This window comes from Aedes albopictus, chromosome 1 (assembly GCF_035046485.1).
Source record: "Aedes albopictus strain Foshan chromosome 1, AalbF5, whole genome shotgun sequence".
Lineage (NCBI taxonomy): Eukaryota > Metazoa > Arthropoda > Insecta > Diptera > Culicidae > Aedes > Aedes albopictus.
The window spans coordinates 143403697-143429833 of NC_085136.1; the positions used below are offsets into that span (position 1 = coordinate 143403697).

Sequence of the window (26137 nt, forward strand, 5' to 3'; positions counted from 1 at the left end):
ATCCCACCAGAACGCGATTTTTTTCACAAATTTCATCTCTCAATTTGCCAATTAGCAACATTTCGTGCCTTGTAATTACAAGTTTTTCCAGTATGTTTCAGACATACCAGTTAACCTGGTAAAATGCCAGTAAAATGGGCAATATGTATCATTGTATCATGGAGGAATCCCTCGATAAATTACTGGAGGAATCCCAGGAATAATTCCTGAAGAAACTCCAGGAGGAATCCAAGAAGCAGTTCCTAGAGGCAGTCCTAAGGAAATCCCTGAACAGTCCCTGGAGGAAGTACTGGATTAATTTCTGGAGGAGATCCTGAAAGAATTCAATGAGTTCCTGAAGGAATTCTAAATAGTTTCCCTGGGTAATCTTTGGAGGAATTTTTAAAATAATCCTTGGAGTTGTTCGTGAAAGAAACACAGAAGAAATTTCCGGGTGAATCCCTGGAGAAATTCCTGAAGGAAAGCCTGGAGGAATTCCTAAAGAAATCCCATAGATTTGGATTTGAATTTGGATTTGGATGGACTCCCAAAAGAATGTGTTGTACAATGTTTCAAGCAACTCCTGGATTAATTTTTAGCTAAACTCCGGTAAAATTTCCTGTAAGGGTTGCTGGAAGATATTCCTGCTGAAATACTTTGATTTTTTTTCTCAAGATTGCATTATTGGAGCAATCTCCAGTGGAATTCTTGAAGGAACATATGGAGTAATTCCGGAAGAAATCTCTGAAGGAACGCTTGCAAAAATACCCGAAAGAATTTCTGTTGACATTCCTTTGGGAATCCCTAGAGAAATTCTTGGAGGAATGCTCGATAAAAGCACTGGAACAATCACTGGAGGAACCTCTATTGATATCCCAGTAGAAATTCCCGGAGGAATGTTTGGAGAAATCCATAGAGGAATTCTTGAAAAATTCTCTGGAGCAAACCATGATTCTGAAGTAAGCTATGGACAAATTCCAGGGGGAATTCGTCGATGCATCCTTGCAGAAGTATCTGTAAGAAATTATGAAAGAATCATGGGAGGAATTCTTGAAGCATTTCTTGAAAAAAAAACCGAAACAATCACTATTGAAACTCTGCAAGATGCCCATGGAAGAATACACGAATGAGACACTACTGAAGAAGTCCCTTGTGGAATTTCTGAAAGAATTTCTGAAGAAGTTCCTGTATAAATGCATACAGGAATTTCTGGAGGTTTCCTTGAAAGAATTCGTAAAGAAATCCCAGGCATTTTGCTCTTGGAATGACGATTGTATGAATTGAATACATATATGGAAAATTTGGCATGCTGCTTTTGTATTCCATAAATAAACATTTCACAAAATTAAGCCATTCAACCAAGCTTGTTGTTTGGTAAAATTCCAAGATAAGATTGAAGTGGTTCTCTTGATGAAATTTTTGGCGAAATTTCCTGTGGTTCTCGAGTAAAAAATGTTTGATATTTGTGGACAAAATCCCTAATTATTAGAATAGTTTATTTTTTGAGATATTTTCCTAAAATCTGAGATATTGATAAACTTTAAGTTGGCTCGATTTAAAAATAAATAAATCTGGTGGCCAGGGGGGCATGACCCCCACCCCTGCCCCCCTCTGGCTACGCCCATGGACGGAGCATGTTGCGAGAATGCTGGAAAATAACTCTGAAAAGATGGTGCTCACAAGAGATATGGATGGTACAAGACGACCTAGAGGGCAGCGTGCAAGGTGGGAACAGCGTGCAAGGGAGGACCAGCTGCAGAACGATCCAACAAGTGTGGGACGCGGCCGAGGAAGGAGGACTGCAGTCACGAACCAAGTGTTGTGGCGAAGAACTGTTGATTCAGTTTTATTATGATTGTAATGTATTGATACAAGAAAATGAAATGAAGGAGATTAAAATGCTCGGTGCTTATCAGATACGAAAGCATTCTCTAAGAATTATAATCTCCAAATGTTTTAGATCCCTGAGTTGTTATGGTGTAACTGAATATAAACCATAATATTTTACCAAATTGTTTTCGTCTGGTGTCTGTTAAAACCATATTGTCCACAATTTTATACAGCTTATCATAGAAGATGGGCTAATATGACCCCGTCCCCACAGGGTTAAAGAATTCTTAGAGAAAGCTCTAAAGAAACCGCCGGAGCAATTCCAGATGGAATTGCGGGAGCTTTATCTGAAAGAATCCATGGAAGAATTGTTGAAGAAATCGCTGCTGTAATTACTGAAGTAATCGTTGGAATACTCTGGAAGAAGTTTCTTGAAATATCTCCGAAATAACCCATAGAGCAGTTTCATAAGGAATTTCCAGTTATATTTCTGATACGAATTCTGGAGAAATTCCTGGAGAAATACCCACAAGAACTCCTTGGAAAATTTCCGGGAGAATATCTAAAAGAACCTCTGAGAAATTTTAAGAATAATTCCTGGAGAATTCCTGGTAATTGCATTGAAGTGTCTTGGAGGTAATCCTGCAGAAATTTTGAAAAAAGGGAACTAATGAAGCAATCTCTATCAAAAAGCAATTATTTTTAACAAATTTAACTCTCAATTTGTCAATTACCAACATTCTGTACCTTCTAATTACATTCTTGGTTTTTCTGTAAATTCATGAAAAGTTTTCAGGGGAAATCCTTGAATAAATTGCTAGAATCATCTCAATAATGGCTTCTAAAACAGTTCTTGGAGAAATTTTGTAAGTAATTTTTGGATAAATATGTGAAGGAGTTCTGAATTTCAAATTTTCCAAAAAAAATCCGTGGAAGTATTTCTGAAGAAATCCATAAAACATTTTTGAAAAAGTTCATGGTAGTTTTTCTTGAGTAGCGATTGAAATGTTTTTGGAAGAATCTCCGGAGGAATTTGTGTAGGGACCAACGAAATATTTCTAAATAGAAATTCATGGATGAATTGCTGGAGCATTTACAAAAAGAAAATTTGAAGAAACTTTAGATGGAATCTTTGGAATATTTTCTTTATGGAATTTTTACGGATCCACACAACAATTTTGGAAGCGACCCATGAAAGAATTTTAGGGTGTTGTCATGGGTTCGATGCCAGCCCCGGCACTTCCTTCTGTTGCTCTTTCCCCGAGAGCGGTTGACACTGACCCTCGTCTTTGAGCGCATAGCTCAAATGGATCTGGACAATTGAATATCGGCGACACAATAACTCATAATGGATCCTCAATCGGACTGGAAATGGAACGGCAGCCACACATCAACATCCTCGTGCTCATCATTCTGCCATAATAGAATAGAAAGTGAGAGCAGCACTGATAGCAATGAGTTCGAAATAGTAGAATACAACATATTTAGGCGTTGAACAGCGTTGCTATAGGTGCAGCTGTCAGTTGTAACCGCTCTCGTAGTGTCCCAGTGGACAAAAGAGCTTTTAACAATAGATTAAACGGTTGAGAATAAAATAGAAAAAAAGAACAGAAGGATCTGAAATAACCAAAAGAAAAAGGAGTACAGAAAGACCTGAGGAAATAAAATATCTGGAACCAGAAGAACCAGAAAACCTCAAAAACCAGAAGAATCAGAAGAACAGAGAAACACAAAAACAGAACAACAATAGGGCCAGAAGAAACAAAAGAACAATAATTATCAAAAGAGCCAGAAAAACGGAACAACTGAAAGACCAGAACAATTAGAAGAACTGGAAGAACAGATCAAACGATCAAAACGATCAAATCTGACTATACATATCATTGGTTGCTCCTCCGTGATTGGTCTGAGCTGGTACCAATTGCACTGAGATCCAAATGAATAAGGACTGGGACACTCCACTTATTCTCAAAGTGCAATTTTAAGCAGCTCATACATTTCTGATCAATAGCGGCGCCGGCCACGTCCTTATAGTCAGTTGGGAAGGGAAAGGAATGTTAGAGTGTGCTGGTTGTTGCTACTAAAGACCGAGATCACCTCTGCATCCCCACGACCAGCACGGACTGATGTATTTATTAGACGAAAAGGATGGAAGATCTGGGAGTCACCGTTGGGTCGGTGATGCGATCCATGGATTGGAAATGTTCGTAAGGTGATAGATTGTGTGGTGATTACTATGAAGGATATGCGGCACAGTTCGCTTTGGTTGCATAACGTGTAGGTATTATTATATACACTGTGCTGTGGAAGTTGTAAGGAAGGGAAACGAATTTTTGCAGTTCGTTTCTGATTCTAGCGATGGCTATGAACATATGAATAGACATGAGTTGCATATGGAACCAGAAATAGGAGAAATATGGGAGAAATCAGAAGAACCAGAAAAACTGAAGAACTTGAGGATATAATAATCGGAAGAATCAGAAAAGCTAGAATAATCTGGTTCTTCCGATTCTTATAGCCCTTTCAGCTAGAACCATAAAAACAGAAGAACAGCAAAAACTCAAATCAAAGGAGTCAAGGAAATCAGAAGTACCAAAAAACTCAAAAGAACCAGAGAGCCTGACGAATCAGTGTGAAGAATTAGCCGAAGTTAAAATTCATGAATAAAAAAAATAACTAATCAGAAGAATCAGACTAATCGGATGAATCAGAAGAATCAGACAAACTTGAAGAACCGAAAGGAACAAGAAGAATCAGAAGAACCAGAAAAACCAGATGAACTTGGAAAACTGGAAGTAACAGAAGACCCAAAATGACCAGAAGATAGAAAAATAAGATCAAACACCATTTGTCAGCATTTCAAGTCATTCATTTACGGTTCTTGTAAAAATATTGGATCAATCTATGTGCAGTCAATCGATTAAGTTGGTAACGCTTCCTCTAGCTATGATTCAAAATATGTAGCAGACTTATTTTGTTTCTAGTCCAACGCCAACACCCACAAAGCTTCGAATGGGAAACAATTTAATTTCTCTTATCCTTCGCATCGGAAGCCACGCGTGGGTGTTTTGTTTTCAGCTCATGCAGAAAATAATTAGGCAATGGAATTTGGCTAATGGCCGGACGACGGTGGCTGAAAAGTTTTTTCATTCTCATTTCAGGACATTCACGACGCGTGTAATGAAACAATCAATCACTTTTAAAAAGAATTCGGCTTGAATGAAAATGCCGTGACATAGACGGCTGGACAGTGTTTTTTTTTTGTCTCTGTGGTGTGTGGCTAACCGCAGACTGTTTCGAACGGATAAAGCCGCAGACTGGCGGGAATTTTGCGCTCTAGTAAGGCACCTTGGCTTGGGGAGGGCCAGTTTTCTTTTGTTCCGTACGCGGTCAGCCCCGTAGTGGACATTGGACCGAGCATACATATAATAAGCTCCATCGCTCAGATAAACGAGGAAGCCATAAAGTGCTACGATTGATCGTTAGAGATAACAATATGTGGAGTAATAAGCCATCCCAGTGGAGTCGTTGCGCTTTCTTTACCAGGACCATGTATCCATAACAAGTATTCTACGTTTTATTGGTACGAAGCTGGTTTCTTAGTTCAGATCTATGAAAACGCAATTGCTGCGAGCTGAATCGCTGTATAAATGCAATTTTCATTCGATCTGCAAGCATTCGGAAAACATTGAGAGCCATTTTTCACACCTCGAATGCATTAGCTAATGCGTAATAACATGGCATTTCAATTTAGGTTATTATAACGGGCTAATTTTAAGTAGGAGAGTTGATGCACAAGTCAGTTTTGCTCTTGTTTAACGTTTGCTCACTAACTAGTTATCGAAGAGTGACCATATAAGTTCAAATATTGATTGTAATTTTAATGAATGTTTTTTCCGTAATTGGCTTCTTTGGCGGTGTTGAGAACATTCCATATTCAGAATTTGCATGTCAAACTGAGCCAAAATCCAAATTTGCAACAATTTTGGTGCCCGAGAACCTATTTAAAAATTAATTTGAAGTTTGTATGGGAGCGATTTGTCGAATCACCCCTCGTCGCATTTTGTAGTGGGTGGAGCTGACAAGCACTTGCCCAGCTGTCAAAAGGTGATTTCAAAAAATCTCTTTGAAATTGACTTTAGGTATCAAGATAAAGTTTTAAAAATCGGAAAAAAATTATAGTGGCTCAGAAAAAGGTGCTTTTTTGTATACGCGGCCGCGTAAATGAAAATCGCGTAAGAAAAGACCTGACTGTAATTTTCTTCAAGAATATTTTTACTAGAAAACCTTTCTTAGGTTTCCACGACGTTGGACTTGTTTTTTAAATGAAATCAGTTTACTACTTAACCTTTTGGGGCCGGAGGGGTCATATATTACCCCGAAGATGAAATCGAACATAACAATCGTGTTCGAGGCCAGCGAAAATGCGACAGGAGCGACGAAACTATCCGGCTCCAAGAGGTGAAAGGAATTGCAAGGTTGCAAAGTTCAAAGTGGGTTTCAGCGATGTGGTTGCAGGTGGAATTCATAGGGGAGTTTCAAAGCAATTTTGAGGATTTTCAAAGTGTTTCACAGCAAATCAGTAGTGGTCTCAGGGGAGAGGGGGTTTCTGGGTGTTTCAGATTGTAAAGAATTTTCAGAGGCGTATGAGTGCAGTTTTAGAGAAATTTCAAAACGACTCAGTTGTGTTTAAGGATACTTCGGGGGGATTTTGGGGAGTTTCGTGGGGCTTTAAATGCTTCCGGGCTAGCTCCAAGGGATCTCAAAGGCTTTTTAGACGTTTCATAAAGCCTTCAAGCTATTTCAGTACGTTTTTTTATTAATTTAAAGGGGTCCAGAGGCTTTCGGGGAAGCTTTAGGAGAGATTAGTTTTTAAGTGGTTTCGAGGCGTTTCAGTTCCAAAGAGCTTCAGGGGGTGCAGAGGTTACAGAGCCGTATGGAGGCATTTCAGAAGGCTTATAGGAGTTATCGAAGATTTTACGTGGTGTCATGGTGAACTTTGGGCGAGTTTAAGCAAGTTTCGGGAGCGTTTCATGCGTTTCGGGAGTTTCAGACGAATTTAAGGGAGCTTCATAGATTTTCATGGGAGCTCTAGGAGAGTTTCACGGGACTTAAGAAGCATTTCAAGACGATTCAAAGCGTCAAAGGAAATTTCAGAAGGATTTTCGTGGGATTTGGTGACTTCTGAGGCATTCTGGTGAGCTTCAAGGGAGTTTTAAGGGTTTTCAAACGTTTCAGGGCGTTGCCGTAGATTTTGCAGGGTTCGGATGCTTTCTGGAGATCTTCTAGAGAGCTGAGTTCAACTTACATGGGTGTTTCATGAGCGTTTGTGGGGTCACGAGTTCAGAGGTTTTAAGAGTGTTTCAGGAGCGTTTCAAATTATTTCAGGCGTTCTTCAGGCGGTTTCAGTAGGTTTCAGAGGTTTTCAGAGGCGATTCAGAGTTTCAGAGTTCTCAGAGTATCTTTTTGGTGTGTCTCAGGGGTTTCAGCGGCATTTCACGGGGCCTGAAATATTTTTAATGGGTTTTCAGGGGTGATTCAGGGAGTCAAGGGTAATTCAAGGGGTCTCAGGATTTCACATGGGTGATTTGAGGGGTATCGTATGAATTCAAAAAGCCTAAGGGGGCCTTGAGGGATCTTAGAGGTATTTCAGAGGTATTTGGGAAGCGTTCCGGGAGGCTCGGGGAGTTTCCCGAAGCGATTAAAATGCGGGGATCACAGTGGTGTGCCTAGGGTGTCAGGCATTTATGTAGTTGGGTCCACCGCTCAATCGCGCAGGCAATGCATTACGCCTAGCGTTATGCATAACAAGCTCGCACGACATTGTAGCAGGGAGGGGAGTCTTGCTACACGCATTCAGGGCGTCTCAAGGGGTTTCTGGGGGTGTCATTTCGAGGTGTTTAGGAGTACCTAGGGGATTATGAAGGTTTCACTACCATTTCAGAGGTGTTTCGAATAATTTCAGGTTGTTTCAGAGGGTTTCCACAGGTGTTTACAGACGTTACAGGTGGTCCCATAGGCTTTATAGAGGATCAGGGGTGTTCAATGAGATTTCAGAGGCGTCTCGGAACAGCTCAAGGGTATCCTGAGGCGTTTGAAGGGTCTTAGGAGGTCTCAGGTACGCTTCAGGTAGCTTCAGAGGCATTGCAGGGTTTCAAAGGGTTTCATAGAATCTCAAGGATGCTCAAGGAGGTTTCTGGGGAGTTCAAAAGGATTTCAGGGTAGTGTTTTAAATGCTTCAGAATATTTCAATGAGGTGCGTTCAGGAGGCTTTCAGGTGCGGGCTTTATGCTCTGATTCTTTCTAAAACGCACCTTAAACTAGTAGCTCTGTGAAAATAATTAGATGTGAATTTGTGCTCCTGGACGGAATCGCGCCATGCCTATAAGCTTGTGTTTTTTTTTTTTCTAGTAACCAAAGTTACAGCAATATAAAAAAAATGAATGCAGCCGTGAATATGAAACCAGTTGATGAATGTTCAAGTACATTATAGTGAAAAGTGATATTTCCCAGAAATCGCCCGCAAATCAGTGCACACCGCACCATGTCTTCCCTGGTGAGGGCCCTATCGTGGCCCTTGCTGGCCCAATCACCGGTGGGTGCGGGTGGTGCCGGCGATGGAGGCTGCGACGGGCAAGGTGATCCCCACGGGGCACCCAACGGAACGCATTGCAAGAAGAATGGAATGCCGCCTTCGCCCACCTTTCAACAGCTGATGGCGGCCCGCAGGTTGCTCTGCCGGCGGTACTATCCGGAGGGCGGCTGGGGCTGGATAGTGGTGGTGGTCGGCGTTATGGTGCACACGATGACCCACGGGATACAGCTGAGCTTCGGGCTGCTGCTGGGCTACACTATGCTGTACTATGGCAAGAGCTATACGGATACAGGTGAGTAGAACTGATAGTGTGTGTTTATCGTGTTTGTCATAATATATCATATCTAAGGAGTTTCAAACCTTTTTGTATATGCAGTCTGGTGCTGTCTAAATAATGTGCCTAGGGTGAAGTTATTTCCATTACAAGAGCGCAAAAATTTGGAAACCTTGAGAAACAAGCTCTGGTTTTACCATGATAGCACTGCGTCACCACTTAAGAAACAAAGTATAACCTTTATTCTTGCAATTAGTACACTTGTGTAAAACTATCTTATTCATTAATCACGAAACATGCTGAAACCCAACATTAACGAGGAAAAACCGAACATTTCCCGAACAACCCAAAACTAATGGCAACTCATTCAAGCCAATCAGTAGAAATGGGCCACAATCTGGTCGAAGATCCGGAAAATTATTCCGTTTAGGAATCGATAAAAGATGACCGAAATCCGGTGAAAGGCATAACCCGTATCAGCCCGGCGGCGGCAGCCAGTGTCAGCGGCCATCAGCCGGCTGGTTCTCATGCAGCTACCCATCGAACCAGGGGAGGCAATCACACAAGATGAGCCTAAAATTACTTTCTGCTGATATCACTTTCATCAATCATTCCGCCTGAGTGAAGGTCCTTTCGCCTGTCTTTTGAGGCCTGACATTACGCACTTAACCTCCTCACACTACCCACTACTGTTGCCGGATGGGAAGACTGGGCGCGTTCATGAGGCTATTGATGATTTAGGTCCTTTTTTGCAGGGTATCAAAAGGGAATGCTTTAGTTTTTTTTTTGGTTTTGCATGTCCACAAATAGCACTTTAATTGGAAGCGAAAAAAATCTCTCTTATCGTCTTAATCCGATTGCCACGCAAAATGTACAAAACTTCGTCCAATCTGGAGCAGAAGGTTTAATTTTGACGACTACTTTTGAAAACCGTTAAAAAAGGTACTTTCGGAAAAAGTTCACTCATCCGAGAGGAAAGGATTAAAAATATCCAATTCATTAAGCCCGTCAACCGCAACAACCGCCGCCGCCGCGATCAGACTGCAAAGCCCCGATGATGATGACGACCGACGCCCCGGTGAAATGCAGCAAAGAATGCAAACTGCCTGTCCGTGTCGGTGTCGCGGTGCGGTAATCCGTTCGACAGTTCGCATGTTGACCGATGATGAAGAGAGTAAAAACAACATCCGAAACCAACAAAAAAAAATGCAAACAGAAACGGTCCCAATCTGGTGCTGAAATTAAAATAACATGTCGCAAGTACACGGAGCCGATTTGAATTATTCGAAGGGGGAAAATTATGACCATCACGGCTGACTGGATAACCGCGCGAGAATCGATGTAAAGTTGCGTATGAAAGTTGTTGAAATATGAGCCAGGAAACGGGGCTTACAATCATAATCCTGACTGATGGAGCACGTCAGCGAAAAAGGTCACCACGACGGTATCCGGTATTTTGAAGAAATTCGTTGGTACATTGCGCCGATAATACATTGTAAACTAAAAATTGAGTCCTTTGGGCCTGGTTTTTAAGCGTTTTTATGCAAACGTATTTCAGCAATTGACAGAAGTTTTTTTTTTCTCTAAGCAATGGAGGTGTCTACTCAACACTCAACAGGTTGATGAGCGCCATCAATAAAAATAGAAATGGGCTCTCTTTGATGAAGGTGGCTGCGCAGCAGCTAGACTTCATCTTTGACTTTGCGTCCTTGAAGTCTAACATCAGTAAGTACCTCAAGCAGACCCTGAAGGCATCGATAACGGCCAAGCAGGACCATGGCAACAGCGGCAGTAGAAGAGCTCGTGAAGCTGAAGGTACCGAAGTCTACCCAGAAAGAAGCCTACGCATTCGCAGGTAGCCCGTAGGGTATGCAAGACGCGATTACGCACGACATGAAACCGCAGAAGCGTTCAAGGCAGCCAACAAGTGGATGTTTACCAGGTGGTACTCACAAAGCCAGGGTAGTAGAGGGCAGAAGTGTTGGCAAATCTGAAACCGGTCAGGCGGCCTGCAAGGCAGGAAAGGTTGAGCCTGAACAAATGGACCTCAGCCACGCCAATGAAAGGTATGCGGACAGGTGCCATACGCGAGACAAATTATGCGCCAACACCAAACAGTCTATCAGGTATCAGGTATCAGAAGGCCGGCTCCAGAGGCACGTTATCCTCCATTTGGGACATTTGTGCCATCGCCAAAATAACAGCCTATTTCATCATCTACCTGAGGGAAAAGGAAGGAAAAAGGATTTGGATGGGGATAGGGACAGGTAGGGAAATAGGAAAAATACCCTGGAAGAGGGTACTAACGCACAAGCGTACCACAATGGGTTCAAACAGCGCCCTGAAAAGGGCACTGTAATAACGCATAAAGCGAAAGAGAGCCTATAGCTTTTTACCACAGCGGGTTAAGAACAACAGAATATCCTGAAGATTCAGGTTTCTGAAGTCAGTTTCACTTAATAAGTGTTTACCGAATACTCGGAAACGCAGTTGCGCGAAAACTGGACAGTTACATATCAAATGATACGAAGTTCCATAATCGGATTCACAGCTATCACAGGCAAATGAATCAGCTTGCTGAATATTCGCCATGTGATAGCTGAGTCGGCAGTGGCCAGTCAATGCTTTGACCAGCATGCTGCAATTCTGCTTAGACAGATTAGTTAGATACTTCGCCACCCGTAGAGATGGCTCAGCACTATACAATTTGGTTTGACGACATGACTCCAAACTATTCCAATATTGTCTGTGTTGAGTGACAGCCCAGGTGTGAATCTGAAGCTTAATCCAACACTTCGATATCGGAATAGCTGGCTCAGGGCCAATGAAGTCATGTGATGCTCCAGAGCGAGCTAACTCATCAGCCAATTCATTTCCAGCGATGGAAGAATGACCAGGTACCCATACAAGGTGAACAGCGTTTGCTGAATTCAGCTCCTCGATTTGAGTTCGACAAGCGATAACTATCTTCGACCTGGAGTTGGCCGAAGCAAGTGCTTTAATAGCAGCCTGGCTATCTGAACAGAAGTATATTACTTTGCCCATTACGTGCTGCTGAAGTGCTGATTGCACTCCGCACATAAGAGCAAAGATTTCGGCCTGAAAAACGGTACAGTGTCTACCAAGTGAATAAGACTGATACAGCCTTAGCTCACGAGAATAAACACCAGCACCTGCTCGACCTTCGAGAAGGGAGCCATCAGTGTAACATACGATGCCGTCTGAAATACTTCTTTCCAGATAACCAGATGTCCACTCTTCCCGGGAAGGGAATTTCGTGGAAAATGTCCTATATGGAAAATTACAAGCAATTGTAAGATCACTTGGAGCAAGGACAATTTTGTCCCAATTCACCAAAAGTGGAAACAACGAGGTGTGTGTTGAACTGCGGTTCACAGGAGTTTCCTCTAGTAGACCGAGTACCCGTAACCGGTAAGTGTAAGAAAGGGCTTCTTGCTTGAGATGAATGTGTAGTGGGGCAACGTCAAAGAGAACTTCTAGCGCTGCCGTAGGAGTTAAAGAGAACGCTCCAGACATCGCCATTAAGCACATCCTTTGGAGATGGCCTAATTTTGATTGGACCGTTCTCACTTCACCCTTTTGCCACCACACAAGACATCCATAAGCCAATATTGGCCGAACCACAGTTGTGTAAATCCATTTGATATACTTGGGTTTTAGACCCCAAGTTGTACCAAAAGTACGCCGGCATTGCCCGAAGGCCATACAAGCTTTCTTGATTCTGAACTCAATGTGAGGTGTCCAGGAAAGCTTGGAATCAAGAATGACTCCAACGTACTTTACCTGTTCAGTCACATCGATTTCAGAATCAAAGAGACGCAAAGGTCGAACGCCATTACGGTTTCGCCTTTCCGTGAAAAGAACAATAGATGTTTTACTCGGATTAACCGAAAGGCCATATTGGCGACACCAACCCTCAACTACCTGAAGGGCGTTTTGCATCAGGTCGAAAAGGGTGCTGATGCACATACCAACTAACAATGTTAGGCAGTCATCGGCAAAACCATAAGTAGGAAAACCGCTATTATTGAGTTGCCTCAATAGCGTATCTGCTACGAGATTCCACAAAAGCGGCGATAAGACTCCCCCTTGGGGGCATCCACAAACACTCAATTTCCTAATCCCTGCTAGACGCAATGTCGAGAAGAGATATCGGTTTTTGAGCATTTGGTGAATCCAATTGGAAATCATTGGAGATATACCATGACTCCGTGCGGCTTCCAATATGGCATCGAAAGGCACGTTGTCAAAGGCACCCTCGATATCTAAGAAAACACCCAAACAAGATTGCTTTTGAGCGAATGCTTTCTCGATATCGTAAACAACCTTGTGTAAAAGAGTCACAGTGGACTTACCAGATTGGTAGGCATGTTGGTTCACATGAAGAGGCACGTTGGCCAGATGAACATCACGGATATGATGATCCACAATGCATTCTAAGCATTTCAGAAGAAAAGAGGTCAAACTGATAGGTCTGAAACTCTTTGCTTCTTCATACGACGCACGACCCACTTTTGGAATAAACTTTACAGTAATATCCCTCCAGGATTTGGGAATATACCCTGTAGCAAAACTGCAAACAAGTAGTTTTTTCAAAACATGTTTGAAATAATCAAATCCCTTCTGAAGCAAAATAGGATAAATCCCATCTGCCCCAGGAGATTTGAAAGGAGCAAAGCTATTAAGAGCCCACTCAATCGATTCTATAGTTACAATACTCCGAGCCGAAGCTAAAGAATCATAACTACAAGAAAAGACATCAGGATCATCCGAAGATGTAATATCCACACATCCAGGGAAGTGTGTGCTGAATAAGCATTCCAGAACTTCCTCATCAGAGGAAGTCAGATCGCCATTTGGCAAACGAAGTTCGTTCACCCGGAAATCCTTAGATTTCGCAAGGATTTTGTTTAACCGACTGACTTCACTCAAGCTGGAAACATTTGTACAAAGGTTTTTCCAGCCGGATCGTTCAGCAGACCGGAGAGCTTTCCTGTAGGCCTTGCGAGCCGACCTGAAAGCCTCCGAACCAGCCGAACGTCGTCTGTTCCAACTCTTTCTACATTGTTTCCTGAGTTTCGCCAGATCAGAGTTCCACCAAGGGGTTCCTCTTGTGATCTTCACAGACCGTAGAGGGCATGCTTCTTCAAAAGCTTCCATGATGAAGGTCGTTGTAGTATCAACGGCATCATCTAAATCACTTGGAGTGTCAATGGATGGTGAATATCCATGAAATTTGGCTGCAACCAAATCAGTATAAAGATCCCAGTTTGTTGACCGAGGATTCCTGAAACGCAATGTTTGCGAAGTAACATTTAAATGTTCAAAAAAGATGTAGCGATGGTCAGATAAAGATTCTTCATCTGACACATGCCAATTGGTCAGCTCGTGACTAATTCTGCTAGAGCAAAGCGTTATATCTAACACTTCCTCTCTAGCAGATACCATGAAGGTTGGGCGGTTGCCTATGTTAAGTAATCCAAGATCTGTACTACTTAAGTACTCCATCAAACTGGAGCCTCTCAAGTTAATGTCTGAGCTGCCCCAGATGATATGGTGAGCATTAGCATCACTGCCAACAATTAGCGGAAGGCCTTTTGAAGTGCAGTATGCGATGACTTGTTTGAAAGCATCCGTAGGGGATGGTTCATCATGTGGTAAATACACAGAACAATAGACGTATTTCCTGTTGAGGTTTCCAACAGATACATCAATTGTGATAGCACATACATCTCTGGTGGTTAGTTCAGAGATGAGTGTAGCAACTATTGCGTTGTTGACAAGCACACAGGCTCGAGGCATGACACGCGAGTTTGCCATTTCATGTTTACTGAAAGTGGCAAACACCGGGTTCACAAGGTTTCCTAGATAGAAATTTCCCTTACGAAAGTAAGGTTCTTGTACCAAGGCCACTTGGGCTGTACCATTTTGCATAAGTCTGCAAAGATTGATCGTTGCTGTTCTTATATGCTGAAGATTGATCTGAGCTATCTTAACCGTAGCCACTACCCAAACTAGGTAAGATTAAACTCTTCGCAACAGCAGCACAACAAAGAACAGCAACAATAAAACCAAATCGGTATCGATTGGAAAACGCCAAAGGCGAGGATACACAGAATACACTGTGTAAATCGCATAATGCGAAACCATATAGGTGAAAATTTGAACTAATTAACAACATCTTCATAATCCCGCCCTTATTAAGCCTCAAGTGAGACTAAAGAAGGGCAGCTGATTGTCTCGGAGAAACACAAGGTCCACTGCACCATTGCTCCGGTTAGCGCAGTAAGAGAGGGCAGAAGGATTGTATAACATTTCGCCGAAAACCATTTCGCGGAATTCCTTTTCGCGGTGTAACATTTCGCGGAATGACATTTGGCGGAATGTACCATTTCGCGGAATGCACCGTTTCGCCGAAAACCATTTGGCGGAATGTACCGTTTCGCGGAAAAACGTTAATGAGAGAGAAAAATTTAATTGACCGAGAAACAACATCATGATAAGATTCAAAATTAATCAGCAAGTGAAAAATGAAATGTTTCAAATCAATATTTAAATTTTTGTAACAGTAAACTTTGAAAGAACAACCTACTTATGAAAGAAGGGAAATTCACTAATAATATAAATTTGGCAGTTTTTATACAAAAAAAAATACATAATATTTATGAAAGAGCAGCCTTTTATCAAAAGAAGGAAGTTTCCTATTAAAAATAAAAGCATATGTTTGAAATGGAAAAACCTGAGAACCATTCTTATATCTATTATACAAGTATAAGCTAGTTAGATATATCAAAACATAGAAGGAGTGCTACTTGACTTGAGGGTTATATTGTCACCCGGTTTACAAATAGCAAAATTTTGATATATAATGCTTTCAATCAATAAGGGTGAAAGTGTGGAGGCTTAGAAGCAGGTTCAGATCCAGAATTATGATGCTGGGTCATTAGGCTGAAGAATATTTAGCTGAATGGACATTAGGTCGAATAATTATTGGGCTGAATATATATGTAACCAATTGGATAATAGGCCTTGACAGATCTGTCTATTATTAGACGCAGGAAATATCTTAGAGAAATTAGTTAGTTGCTGGGTCACCAAACAACACTGTAGCACTGCAACTTATAAATGAACAACCTTTTCTTAAAAGAAGGAACAATCTTAGATGTAGATACCAGTTTGTTAACCCGCAAGTGTTATTTGGAAGAACAGCCTATTTAAAAAAAGACGAACAAATCTCCTACGGACTGAGAAGTGAGGGGTGAGACCTCCAATAAATAACACAACAATGCAACTCTTGAGGGAGCGAACCTGGTGGGATTGTTAGAACACTTGACTATCACGCCGAGGACCTGGGATCAAACCCCACTCCCGACAAACTCACAAAATTTCTTCCTTCGGAAAGGAAGTAAAGCGTGGGTCCCGAGATGAACTAGCCTAGGGCTAAAAATCTCGTTAATGCAGATAAAAAGAAAACAATGCAACTCGAAACAGCTTTTGATTTGAAGAAGGATAAAAACAGTAGGGTCAGCAGCCTAGTTACCAAAAAAAAACTCACTCAGTTGAAGTTACCAGTTTGATTGTCAGCCAAAATTTTCAACAGTGTAGCTTGAAAGAACAGCCTATTATCGAAAGAAGGTCAAATGTTCTATAAAGTTATCAATTAGTTCGCCGCAAACTGCGCAACACATGAACAGCTTTCGATAAAAAGAAGATAAATGATGAAACATTTAGCAATTCGTTCGCCAAACAACAACGTTACTGGATAGAACAGTCTGTTTCAATCTACATATGTAACAACGATGGCTTGTTGGTCATTACGTCTAATGTGCATTCGTTTTTATTTCCATTCGACTTAATGACACTCGGCCTAAGAACCGTCTACGAATCAAAGGAGGCAACATTTTTTTTTCATAAAAGTATCAGATTTAACATCAATTCATACAATCGTAGAGCTAAGGTGATTATGATTGCTCATGAATCGATGATGGAGCTAATAAAGTTTAGCAGAGAAAATAATGTGTTGTTCCATAATTATATGCAAAATATTAAATTCTGCGAAATGGTATTCCGCGAAACAGTACATTCCGCGAAAAGTCATTCCGCGAAATGGTTTTCGGCGAAATGGTTCATTCCGCGAAATGTTACACCGCGAAAAAAAATTCCGCGAAATGGTTTTCGGTGAAATGGTATACAACCGGCAGAAGTGTTGGCAAATCTGAAACCGGTCAGGCGGCCTGCAAGGCAGGAAAGGTTGAGCCTGAACAAATGGACCTCAGCCACGCCAATGAAAGGTATGCGGACAGGTGCCATACGCGAGACAAATTATGCGCCAACACCAAACAGTCTAAGTAGCTACTCTGACGTCTTGAAGGCGATGCAAAGCGACGCCCAGCTCGTACTCGTACGGGTGAAATGTTCCTCGAGCTCAAGCACGACAAATAGCGCAAGGGTGCCGCCTACAACAGCTGCGGAGGCCGAAGTAGCCAATCGCATCGTGTCATGTGACGTATTAGACTTGGATGTATTCCATGTTAATTTTCATCCGATTTTTTTAAAGTCGCCCTCAATTGATCATAAATTGGTGCAAGTTTATTACACTCAAATGGCCATGTAATATCCCGAACCATTCCGGAGATATTCCGGATTGTACTGTGGTCAGAGGGTGGGGGAGGTGTTTGTTTTGCCAAATGGCTAAAAGTGATTATTTCGTGTGTTATTGTGTTTGAGAGGCCCTCACGGAACCTGTTTGAGGTGCTCCGGAGCGGGCATATCAGTTGCCACATACTTCAGTCATTTTTTCCTGTCCCATTCTTTCGAAATCATTAACCCGTTAACGCCCAAGGTGTCTCACAATTTAAATCTTCAAATAAATTTGTTATCAAAGGTCAAGTTCGAATAAAATAAGCATGATTTGATGAAAAAAATGGAAGTCTATGGTGTAGTTCCAAAAAAATTCTTCATTGTAGGTCCTCAATATCTGATAATTTTCTCGAGTTCTACTTCAACACAACTTCTACGCTATCGTTATATTCTGATCCGTATAGATAAAATGCAGCTCTAAACAAGTGAGAGAGATGATAACCACTCAAAAAGGATAGAAAAAGGACTTATAAATTGGGGCAAATATATAACCCGATAAACGCCTAAAAGTATGCAATGTATGCTTCTTGTAAATTCATGTAGTTTCGACTGCAATGTTCAACATTTCTCATTTTTTTAAACAAATCAAATAAAGAGAGCTCACTATATGTGGCATAAGCAAACGTTAAAATACTTTAGAAGTTATATTTTACACAGATAACTAATTCTAATATGTACAGTAATTGAGTTTTTCCTTCAGCACCCCACAAACTCTCTTTACGTATTCACCATACGTAAACTTTTCAGAAGTTTTTTATATTAAAAAAAATCGTGTTAAGTACAGTCAGGTTTTTTACGCGGGGGATACGTACCGCGTAAAAAAAAATCAGTTCAAAATTCAAAAAACCGCTTAAAAAAAGTCTCACCATTTCTCGACGAATCATGCAAAAATAAGACGACTAAACCGCGTAAAAAAAGACCTGACTGTACTGTTCCATTTATTTTGTCTCCTTTGACAGATACGTATTTTGACCTCAACTATATGGTCGTCTTCGGTGTCTTGTATTTACAGGTATTCTACTAACACGCCCAGGTTCATCATCATTCCATGTTTTGATATAAAATTCCAACCAGATATACTCTACACGGCTTCTCCACTTATGTTTGTACTACTCCATGATGGTTTATTCGTGAACAATATGTGAATTTTATGGTGTTATTCTGGGCACTATCAAAGTTACATCGAAAAGATAACGTGAAATCCCCAAATGAATCCCGGGAGGAAATACAGAAAGAATTCTGAGAGTCATATCTGGTGGAGTTCTGAGCGAATCTCAACTGAAAGCTTGGTAGGAATCCCAGAAATAATCACAGAAGAAATCCCAGGAGGAATTGCTGTATAAGTCCCGAGCGAGGATCCAGGCTCATAGAAAGAATTCCATTAGGATTATCTGAATATGTTTCGACAGAACACTTTGAAAGTATACTAAAATGAATCTGTGAAGTAATTCCAGAAGAAATCCGTGAAAGAATGCTGGGTAAAATTTCTGAAAGAATCCTTTCAGGATTTTCTAAAGCAATTCTGGCAGAAATCCCTGAAGTTATTCCTGAAGGAATCCCGTAAAGAATACCTGATGTATTCCTTAGAGAGATCATGACAGGAATGCGGACCAGAAGCTGAGCAGGCATTCCTGCAAGAACCATAGAAGATGTCTCTATGATCTAGGGTTGCCTGAAAACAATCTCGGAAGAAACATATATTTTTTTTTTCATTTTTTTTTCAGGAGAGATCCCTTAAAGAATAACAGCAAGAATCATGGAAGGAATCTTTGAAGGAATTCCAGCACAAATCTCTGAAAGAATGCAGAAAAGAATAATTAACAGAATCCTTTCAGGATTTTCCAAAACAACGCCTGCAAAAATCCCTAAAGAGAACTCCGGAGCAATCCATTCAGCAATCTCGGAAGCAATATCTGAAGGAATCTCGGGAATAAGCCTGAGAAGATTCTCGAAATGAATGACTGAAGAAATCCTGGAGAGAATTCCTGGAGGTATCTCAAAAAGAACCTCAGCTCATCTAATCTCATCTCAATTCTTCACCCTATTCTCTAGCCTCTACCTTACTGTCTTCATTGCCCTCTATTCCAACCCTCTATCCTACGCTCTATCATAACATTCAACCCTACCCTCTAAACTATCCTCTACTATAACCACTGCCCTATCCTTTTTAGTACCCTCTAGTCTATATTGTGCTTAATCGTACCGTCTACCCTGTTTTCTACCCTAACATTTTTCCTACCCTCAAACCTACTCTCTATTCTACCCTTCTCCCTATTGTCCACCCTATCCTCTACCCTAACCTTCTACTCCACTCCCTCTACTCTATTATTCACCCAAACCCTCTACCCGTCCGTCTGCTCCACCTTTTATTCCACCCACTACCCTACCATCTACCCTTTAGATACGTATATTGCATGGTATTATAGCTCAAACTACCATTCAGTGGCCACTAACTTGGGTGTGGTCCGCCATCTTGGGTTTCAAAATGGCGTTGGATATTCATTTTTGAGTTCTACTCATGAAGCCCGATCGATAGATACCCATATTGCATGGAATCATAGCTCAAACTCTCATTCTGTGGCCGTCATCTTGAATATGGGCCGCCATCTTGGGTTTCAAAATGGCGTTGGATATTCATTTTTGAGTTCTACTCATGAAGCCCGATCGGTAGATACCCATATAGCATCATAGCTCAAACTACCATTCTGTGGCCGCCATCTTGGATATGGTTCGCCATCTTGAATTTCAAAATGGCGTAAAATATCGATTTTTTACTTCTACTCATCATGCCCGATCGATAGATACCCATATTGCATGGTGTCATAGCTCAAACCACCATTCCATGGCCGCCATCTTGGAATATGGTCCGCCATCTTGGCTCCCAAAATGGCGTTGGATATTGATTTTTGACTTCTACTCATCAAGCCCGATCGATAGATACCCATATTGCATGGTGTCACAGCTCAAACCACCATTCCATGACCGCCATCTTGGAATATGGTCCGCCATCTTGGATTCAAAAAAGGCGGCAGATATTGATTTTAACTTCTACTCATCAAGCCCGATCGGTAGATACCCATATTGCATGGTATCATAGCTCAAACTACCATTCCATGGGCGCCATCTTGGATATGGTCCGCCATCTTGGATTTCAAAATGTCGTTAAATATCGATTTTTTACTTCTACTCATCATGCCCGATCGATCGTTACCCATACTACATGGTATCATAGTTCGAACTACCAGTCCGTGGCCGCCATCTTGGTTATGGTCCGCCATTTTGGATTTCAAAATGGCGTAAAATATCGATTTTTGACTTCTTCTCATCGAGCCCGATCGATAGATACCCATATTCCATGGTATTATAGATCAAACTGCCATTTCATGGCGGCCATATTGGATATGGTCCGCCATCTTTGATTTCAAAATGGCGTCGGATATTCATTTTTGAGTTCTACTTGTGAAGCCCGATCGATAGATACCCATATTGCATAGTATCCGAAGCAGCATTGTCGTTAAAAAGCATATACTCTGGAGTTTTGACCGCCATCTTGGAACCTAAGCCGCCATCTTGAATATAAATATCCTTGCTACCACCTCCACATCCTAAAGGAATGTGTATACCAAATTTGATTGAAATTTCTTGACGCATTTCAGAGTTATTCCTATGTTCTGGCGTACATATATACATACATACATACATACATACATATAAACATATAAATAGACAAACATACAAACATATAAGTATACAAGCATATAAACATACAATCATACATGCTTCGACTTTAGTATGTATTGATGGCATTGCGTCCTGTATCTTCAAAAAATGTGGCACTTCACTGGTGGCTCCACTGGTAGCTATTTTTAACAAATCACTTCAGTTTCAGCAATTTCCTATTGCAGGTAGCAGTTACATCATCGAATCTCAACATGGATTCTACCCAAGGTTCAATGGAAAGTAATTTGGTTGACTTTACTTCTACCTGCTGCAGGTAATAATAATAATCAGTGCGATGGATTATGGGTCGCAAACAAACGCAGTTTGAACAGATATTAAGGCTGCTTTTGAAACTGTCAACCTTGACATTCTCTTGATAAAGCTGCTTCGCATTGGTGTTTTTTTTTCTCCTTCTAAACCATAGGGGGAGAATCTGCTCAGAAGACACCCTAACAGGAAGGTTAGGGTAGTGTGGGGCTGAGGCCGTCTTCTACTACAGTAGTAAAAGCAAGGACTACTCTCTCCTCGAACCTCTAAATACATTCCTATGGTCGCCAAACCCTACGTCTCTCCGGAACCACCAAGAAGGTATTGCCTCAGAGAGGGGCTAATGCACATAGCACCCTCAAGGTTAGCTGCGTAGCCTGCAGCAACGAACATCGATGACTCGCTTTGGAGATTCCATTACGGTAGCATGCTGGCGCTTAGCCAGTTTCCCGAGTGGTCATCACCACTCCCTTTGTCCTCGGAAGGCGGGCAGGGTCAACCCCGCCCACGCCCAACTGCTTGGCAGACATCAAGAACTGATGCCCACGTGCAACCCGATCTGACCTGCCCGTGAGGAAGGGTATCACTACTCTTCAGGCCCTATCAGATGCACCCGAAGGTGAGATGCACAGCAGGGTCTCACCTACCCCGACCCATACCGGGGACCCCTTTCCAACCGCGGGCTCGGATCCAGACCGACGCCACGACTTCTTCTCCGCGGCCACTTAATCGCTGTAAGGGTCAATCTCGACCGCAGGGTACCGGTATGACCTACGAAGCCGACTCCGAACCCCTGGACCACCTCTTGTACCGCATCTGAACTAGTCATTCTCCGAGTCCACGAGCCACCTTCTCTGTAGCTCCCAGACGATATGGGTAAAAGCCGTTGAAACGGCGTTCCAGCCAAACTCATCTCTACACATCCTCTGGACATGATTGTCCGGAGTTGTGTCCTCTCCGCATGTGGCTATCATTCGGTCACGTATAGTGCGAAAATGCGGGCACACGAACAACACGTTTGCCGCCGTTTCCTCTAAACCAGAGCACACTGGGCATTCGGGAGAATCCGCATGCCCGAAACGGTGTAGATACTGTCGGAAGCAACTATGGCCTGAAAGGACCTGTGTCAGGTGGAATGTAACTTCCAAATGGCGCCATCCTCATGGCACAAATTTCCCAAATGGAGGAGAACGTGCCTCTGGAGCCGGCCTACAGATAGAGGCCATCCTAATAGTGCTGCACATTTCGAAGCACTCCATGTCCTCACTGATAAGGATGCCGATAAACACCATACCAGTGATGACGCAGAGAGTGTCTTCTGACACGATACGGGACGCGCTCGCAACCCTCAGGCACATAAACCTGTAAGTACTTTCCAGCTTTTGTCGGTAGCATTCATGCCGGGCCGCCATACCTAAGTATGGACGTAGCGACACTAGCCAGAAGCTTGCGCTTACTGGCGTACACCGCAGAGCTATTGGAGATCATCCGGGACAGTGCCGCAATAGCTGTGGAGGCTATCGAAGGTAGGCTTATCGTCGATCATCACGCCCAAGTGTTTGACGGAGCGCTTCGACGGGATAGTGCACTCACCTACACTGATCACTGCCTGCTGCTCCGACTTCCGGTTGTTAACAACCGTCACCTCAATCTTGTGGTGAGCCAGCTCCATTTTCCTGGACCGCATCCACGCCTCCACAACCTTGATCGAGTGGTCGGTAGTCAACTTCACCTCCTCGATCGTTTCACCGTAGACTTCGACCGTAATGTCGTCGGCAAATCCGACAATCTTCACGCCTACAGGGTACTCTAACCTCAACATCTCGTCTTACATGATATTCCATAACAACAGACTCACGATGGAACCTTGCAGGACTCCTGAAGTTATGTGAAAGCACTTCCGACCTACCACCGTGTCGTAAACTAGTACTGGAGCCTCTGCAATAGCTACTTTTAAGGCCAGGTTCGAAACTTCGTCCGGACCTGGGCCTCACCTACGCTAAGGGCTTTGCTAATCCCGCAAGTTCCACAACGGTGACCCTCTCCTCATCGCCAGTGGCTGTCCCCGGCTGTCCCACGAAAGGAGGCCAAAGATTAGGATCATGGCGCGGAAAAAGCCCCTGATCCCCTCCAACATCTCTGGAGATTGCTCTGTAGGAGCCATTACACCTTCTGTCTTGGCCATAACGATCCTATAGGTATCACCCCACGGGTTCGCATTGGCACTCAGACAGAGACCCTCAAAGCAGGCCATTTTGCTTGCTCTTATCTCAGTCTTCAGCGCGACTTTTGCAGCGGCGAACACCGCCCGCCGTTCGTTTCGCTCTTCCTCTGATCGTGCTCGCTGCATCTGCCTCCTAGCCCGTAGGCAGGCGCGGTGCAGGTCTGCAATCGCGTCGGCCCACACTAAAACAGTTGGCCTCCCATTTCTAGGATGGACTCACCTAGCCATGGTCGCATCACACGCACGCGGGAGCACCGCTATCAGCTCGACGCCGTCTAAACCAAGTAAGTTTCGCTCACGGCATAGCGCCTCCCTAAATACCCCTTCGTCGAAGTATGATGTGTTCCACCTGCGAGGGCTTGCCCTTGGCCTAGCCGCCTCTTCCTCTACCCGCTGCCTGCTTTTGTTGTAATCTATACTGTAGCGAACCACAAGGTGATCGCTGTGAGTGTAGCTATCATCTACTCTCTTGTTCGAACTACTTGTTAGGCCAGGACTTCAAAAGGTCACGTTAATAATCGACTTTGCACCGTTTTGACTAAAGGTACTCTTGGTACCGACATTAGCCAAGTAGACATCTAATTTTTTTTTTTTTTTTTTTTTTTTTTTTTCGAGTAATTATGTAAAATTTTATTTAACTTTTCCTGATGTTTTTTTTTAATGATACAAGCACCACATCACAATCAAGCGTTCTTATTTTTGTTTATGATCCTCTGGCATCCTCTGTATTTGTACGTGAGCCTTCTTAATGTTGTATCCATCCCGGGCAATGGCATTGGCAGCGACTATAATTTCGTCCGGTTCGGCCGTTGGATCAACCACTAATATTACGTTCATCTGAACCACTCCTGCACACACCACTTCTAGATCCCTGACCGCTATTACTCCGGCAAGGGAGCGAAGTTGGTCGCGCAGTAGTGGAATTGGGATATTGAGAGTAGCTGCCATGTCCATTATAATGTCGTAGAATTTCAGCACAATGTTTCAGAGAAGGAAGGGTGCAGTATGTTTGAACACTAAGAGATTAATACAGTTCGGCTTGATGAGCTCTCGAATTGTTTTTAAATGTATAGAAATTAACAAGAAAAACTGCTATGCTTACGATCAAACAGCAATAAAATAATTCAACAATAGAAGGATGACGACGGACGATCAACTGGACTGACGGTGACGGTGACGGTGACACAATATGGCCAGTGTCTCTAGCAGGATCTGACCCCAGTGGTTCGTGAAGCGACTATCCTATTCCACGGCCCAGGCATTCAATTCACCCTCTATTACCACCGGCTTTCGCCCTATTAGCACCGTCGTTATGCGGTCCAGCATCTGCGTGAATTGCTCGGTCGGACACCGCGGAGGTGCATAACAGCTACAGAAGAAGACCCCGTTTACTTTGGCGACCACGAAGCCCTCATAGGTAGTAGACACCAACTCCTGGATGGGGTATTTACCCGTCGTCCATATCGCCGCTACTTTTTCAGGACCCATCCGCGACCCGATTGCCGTTGCCGGTGGGTACTCGGTATGTGTCCGCTATGATGGCGATATCCGTCTCCCACTCAGAAACCGCCTGACAAAGCAGTTGTTGAGCCTCGTCACTGTGATTCAGGTTCAGATGCGTTACCTGCACTGTGACTTGTTCACTGCGGATTTCTTGAAGGCCGATCACCTTGGACCACCCGCTGGATGTCTGTTGTTCATGGATTTCCTGGTTCAGATCAAGCAGATGGGTGGGCTCGTGCAGCCTTGTGCCTTGTGGCCTTCAGCGCCGCATCTCCTGCCCAGTTTGCGCCTGTAAGGGCCTTTGCAATTCTATTACATGTGTCCTGGTTCCAGACACCTAAAGCAAACCTCCGGTGACTCGTGGAACGTCAGATGACTTACGCACCAGCCTACCTTTATCATCCCTACTTTGAAGGACTTTTCGACGTCCGCCACCAAAGCTATCTGTGTCCCTGCCGGCCCCTTACGTAGCCAAACGGCTGCGGCGGACACCTGCACCTCGCGCTGTTGCCCCAGTGCCGTGACGAGCTCTTACACTTCGGCGACTTCGTCTAGGTTCTTTGACCTTCAGAGTCGCCTCTTGTGTGAGAGCCCTCACATCTACTCCTTCGTCAAGGACCTCTTCCGCCAACCTCTTGTAGGCGGCACCCTTGCGCTCCTTATCGTGCTTTAGCTCCATGATCATCTCGCCCGTACGAATACATCTAATACTGCGCACGTCAGCTCCCAGACCCTCGAGCTTGGCGTCACTTCGCATCCCCTTCGAGACGTCCGAGTACTTCGACTGTTCTGTCTTGATGACGAGCGCATCGCCATTCTCGCGCTTCGCACCTACTCTTTTACGACTTGGTTTGGCATCCCTCACTACTTCTACCGGTGGCTTCAACTTCGTTTTCTTCCGCTCTACCTTAGTTCAAGAGGGGTCCTCCCCTTGGTTCGTCCAACTCTGTGGCTGCTGAGGGCCTAACAACGGTCGCAACCCCTTGTTCCCATCCTTCCGGACAGACCAGCCCTTTCAGGTCCAACCTTTCCAGCTTTCCGGGACGCCTGGCTGGGGTCCGACTCACAGGTATTGCTGCTGACC

The 26137-nt window shown here is 43.2% G+C and overlaps 1 protein-coding gene across 2 annotated transcripts in view; it reads left to right on the forward strand.

Annotated features, from left to right (window-relative positions):
* The window catches only part of LOC115253729 (monocarboxylate transporter 12), a 384960-nt gene that overhangs the window by 26801 nt on the left and 332022 nt on the right, over window positions 1–26137 (forward strand). For both annotated transcript variants that reach the window (XM_062845527.1, XM_029861664.2), the window contains exon 2: window positions 8221–8696. In XM_062845527.1, the coding sequence (XP_062701511.1) occupies window positions 8354–8696 (343 nt within the window). In that variant the 5' untranslated portion in view covers window positions 8221–8353. The remainder of the gene's footprint in view (window positions 1–8220; window positions 8697–26137) is intronic.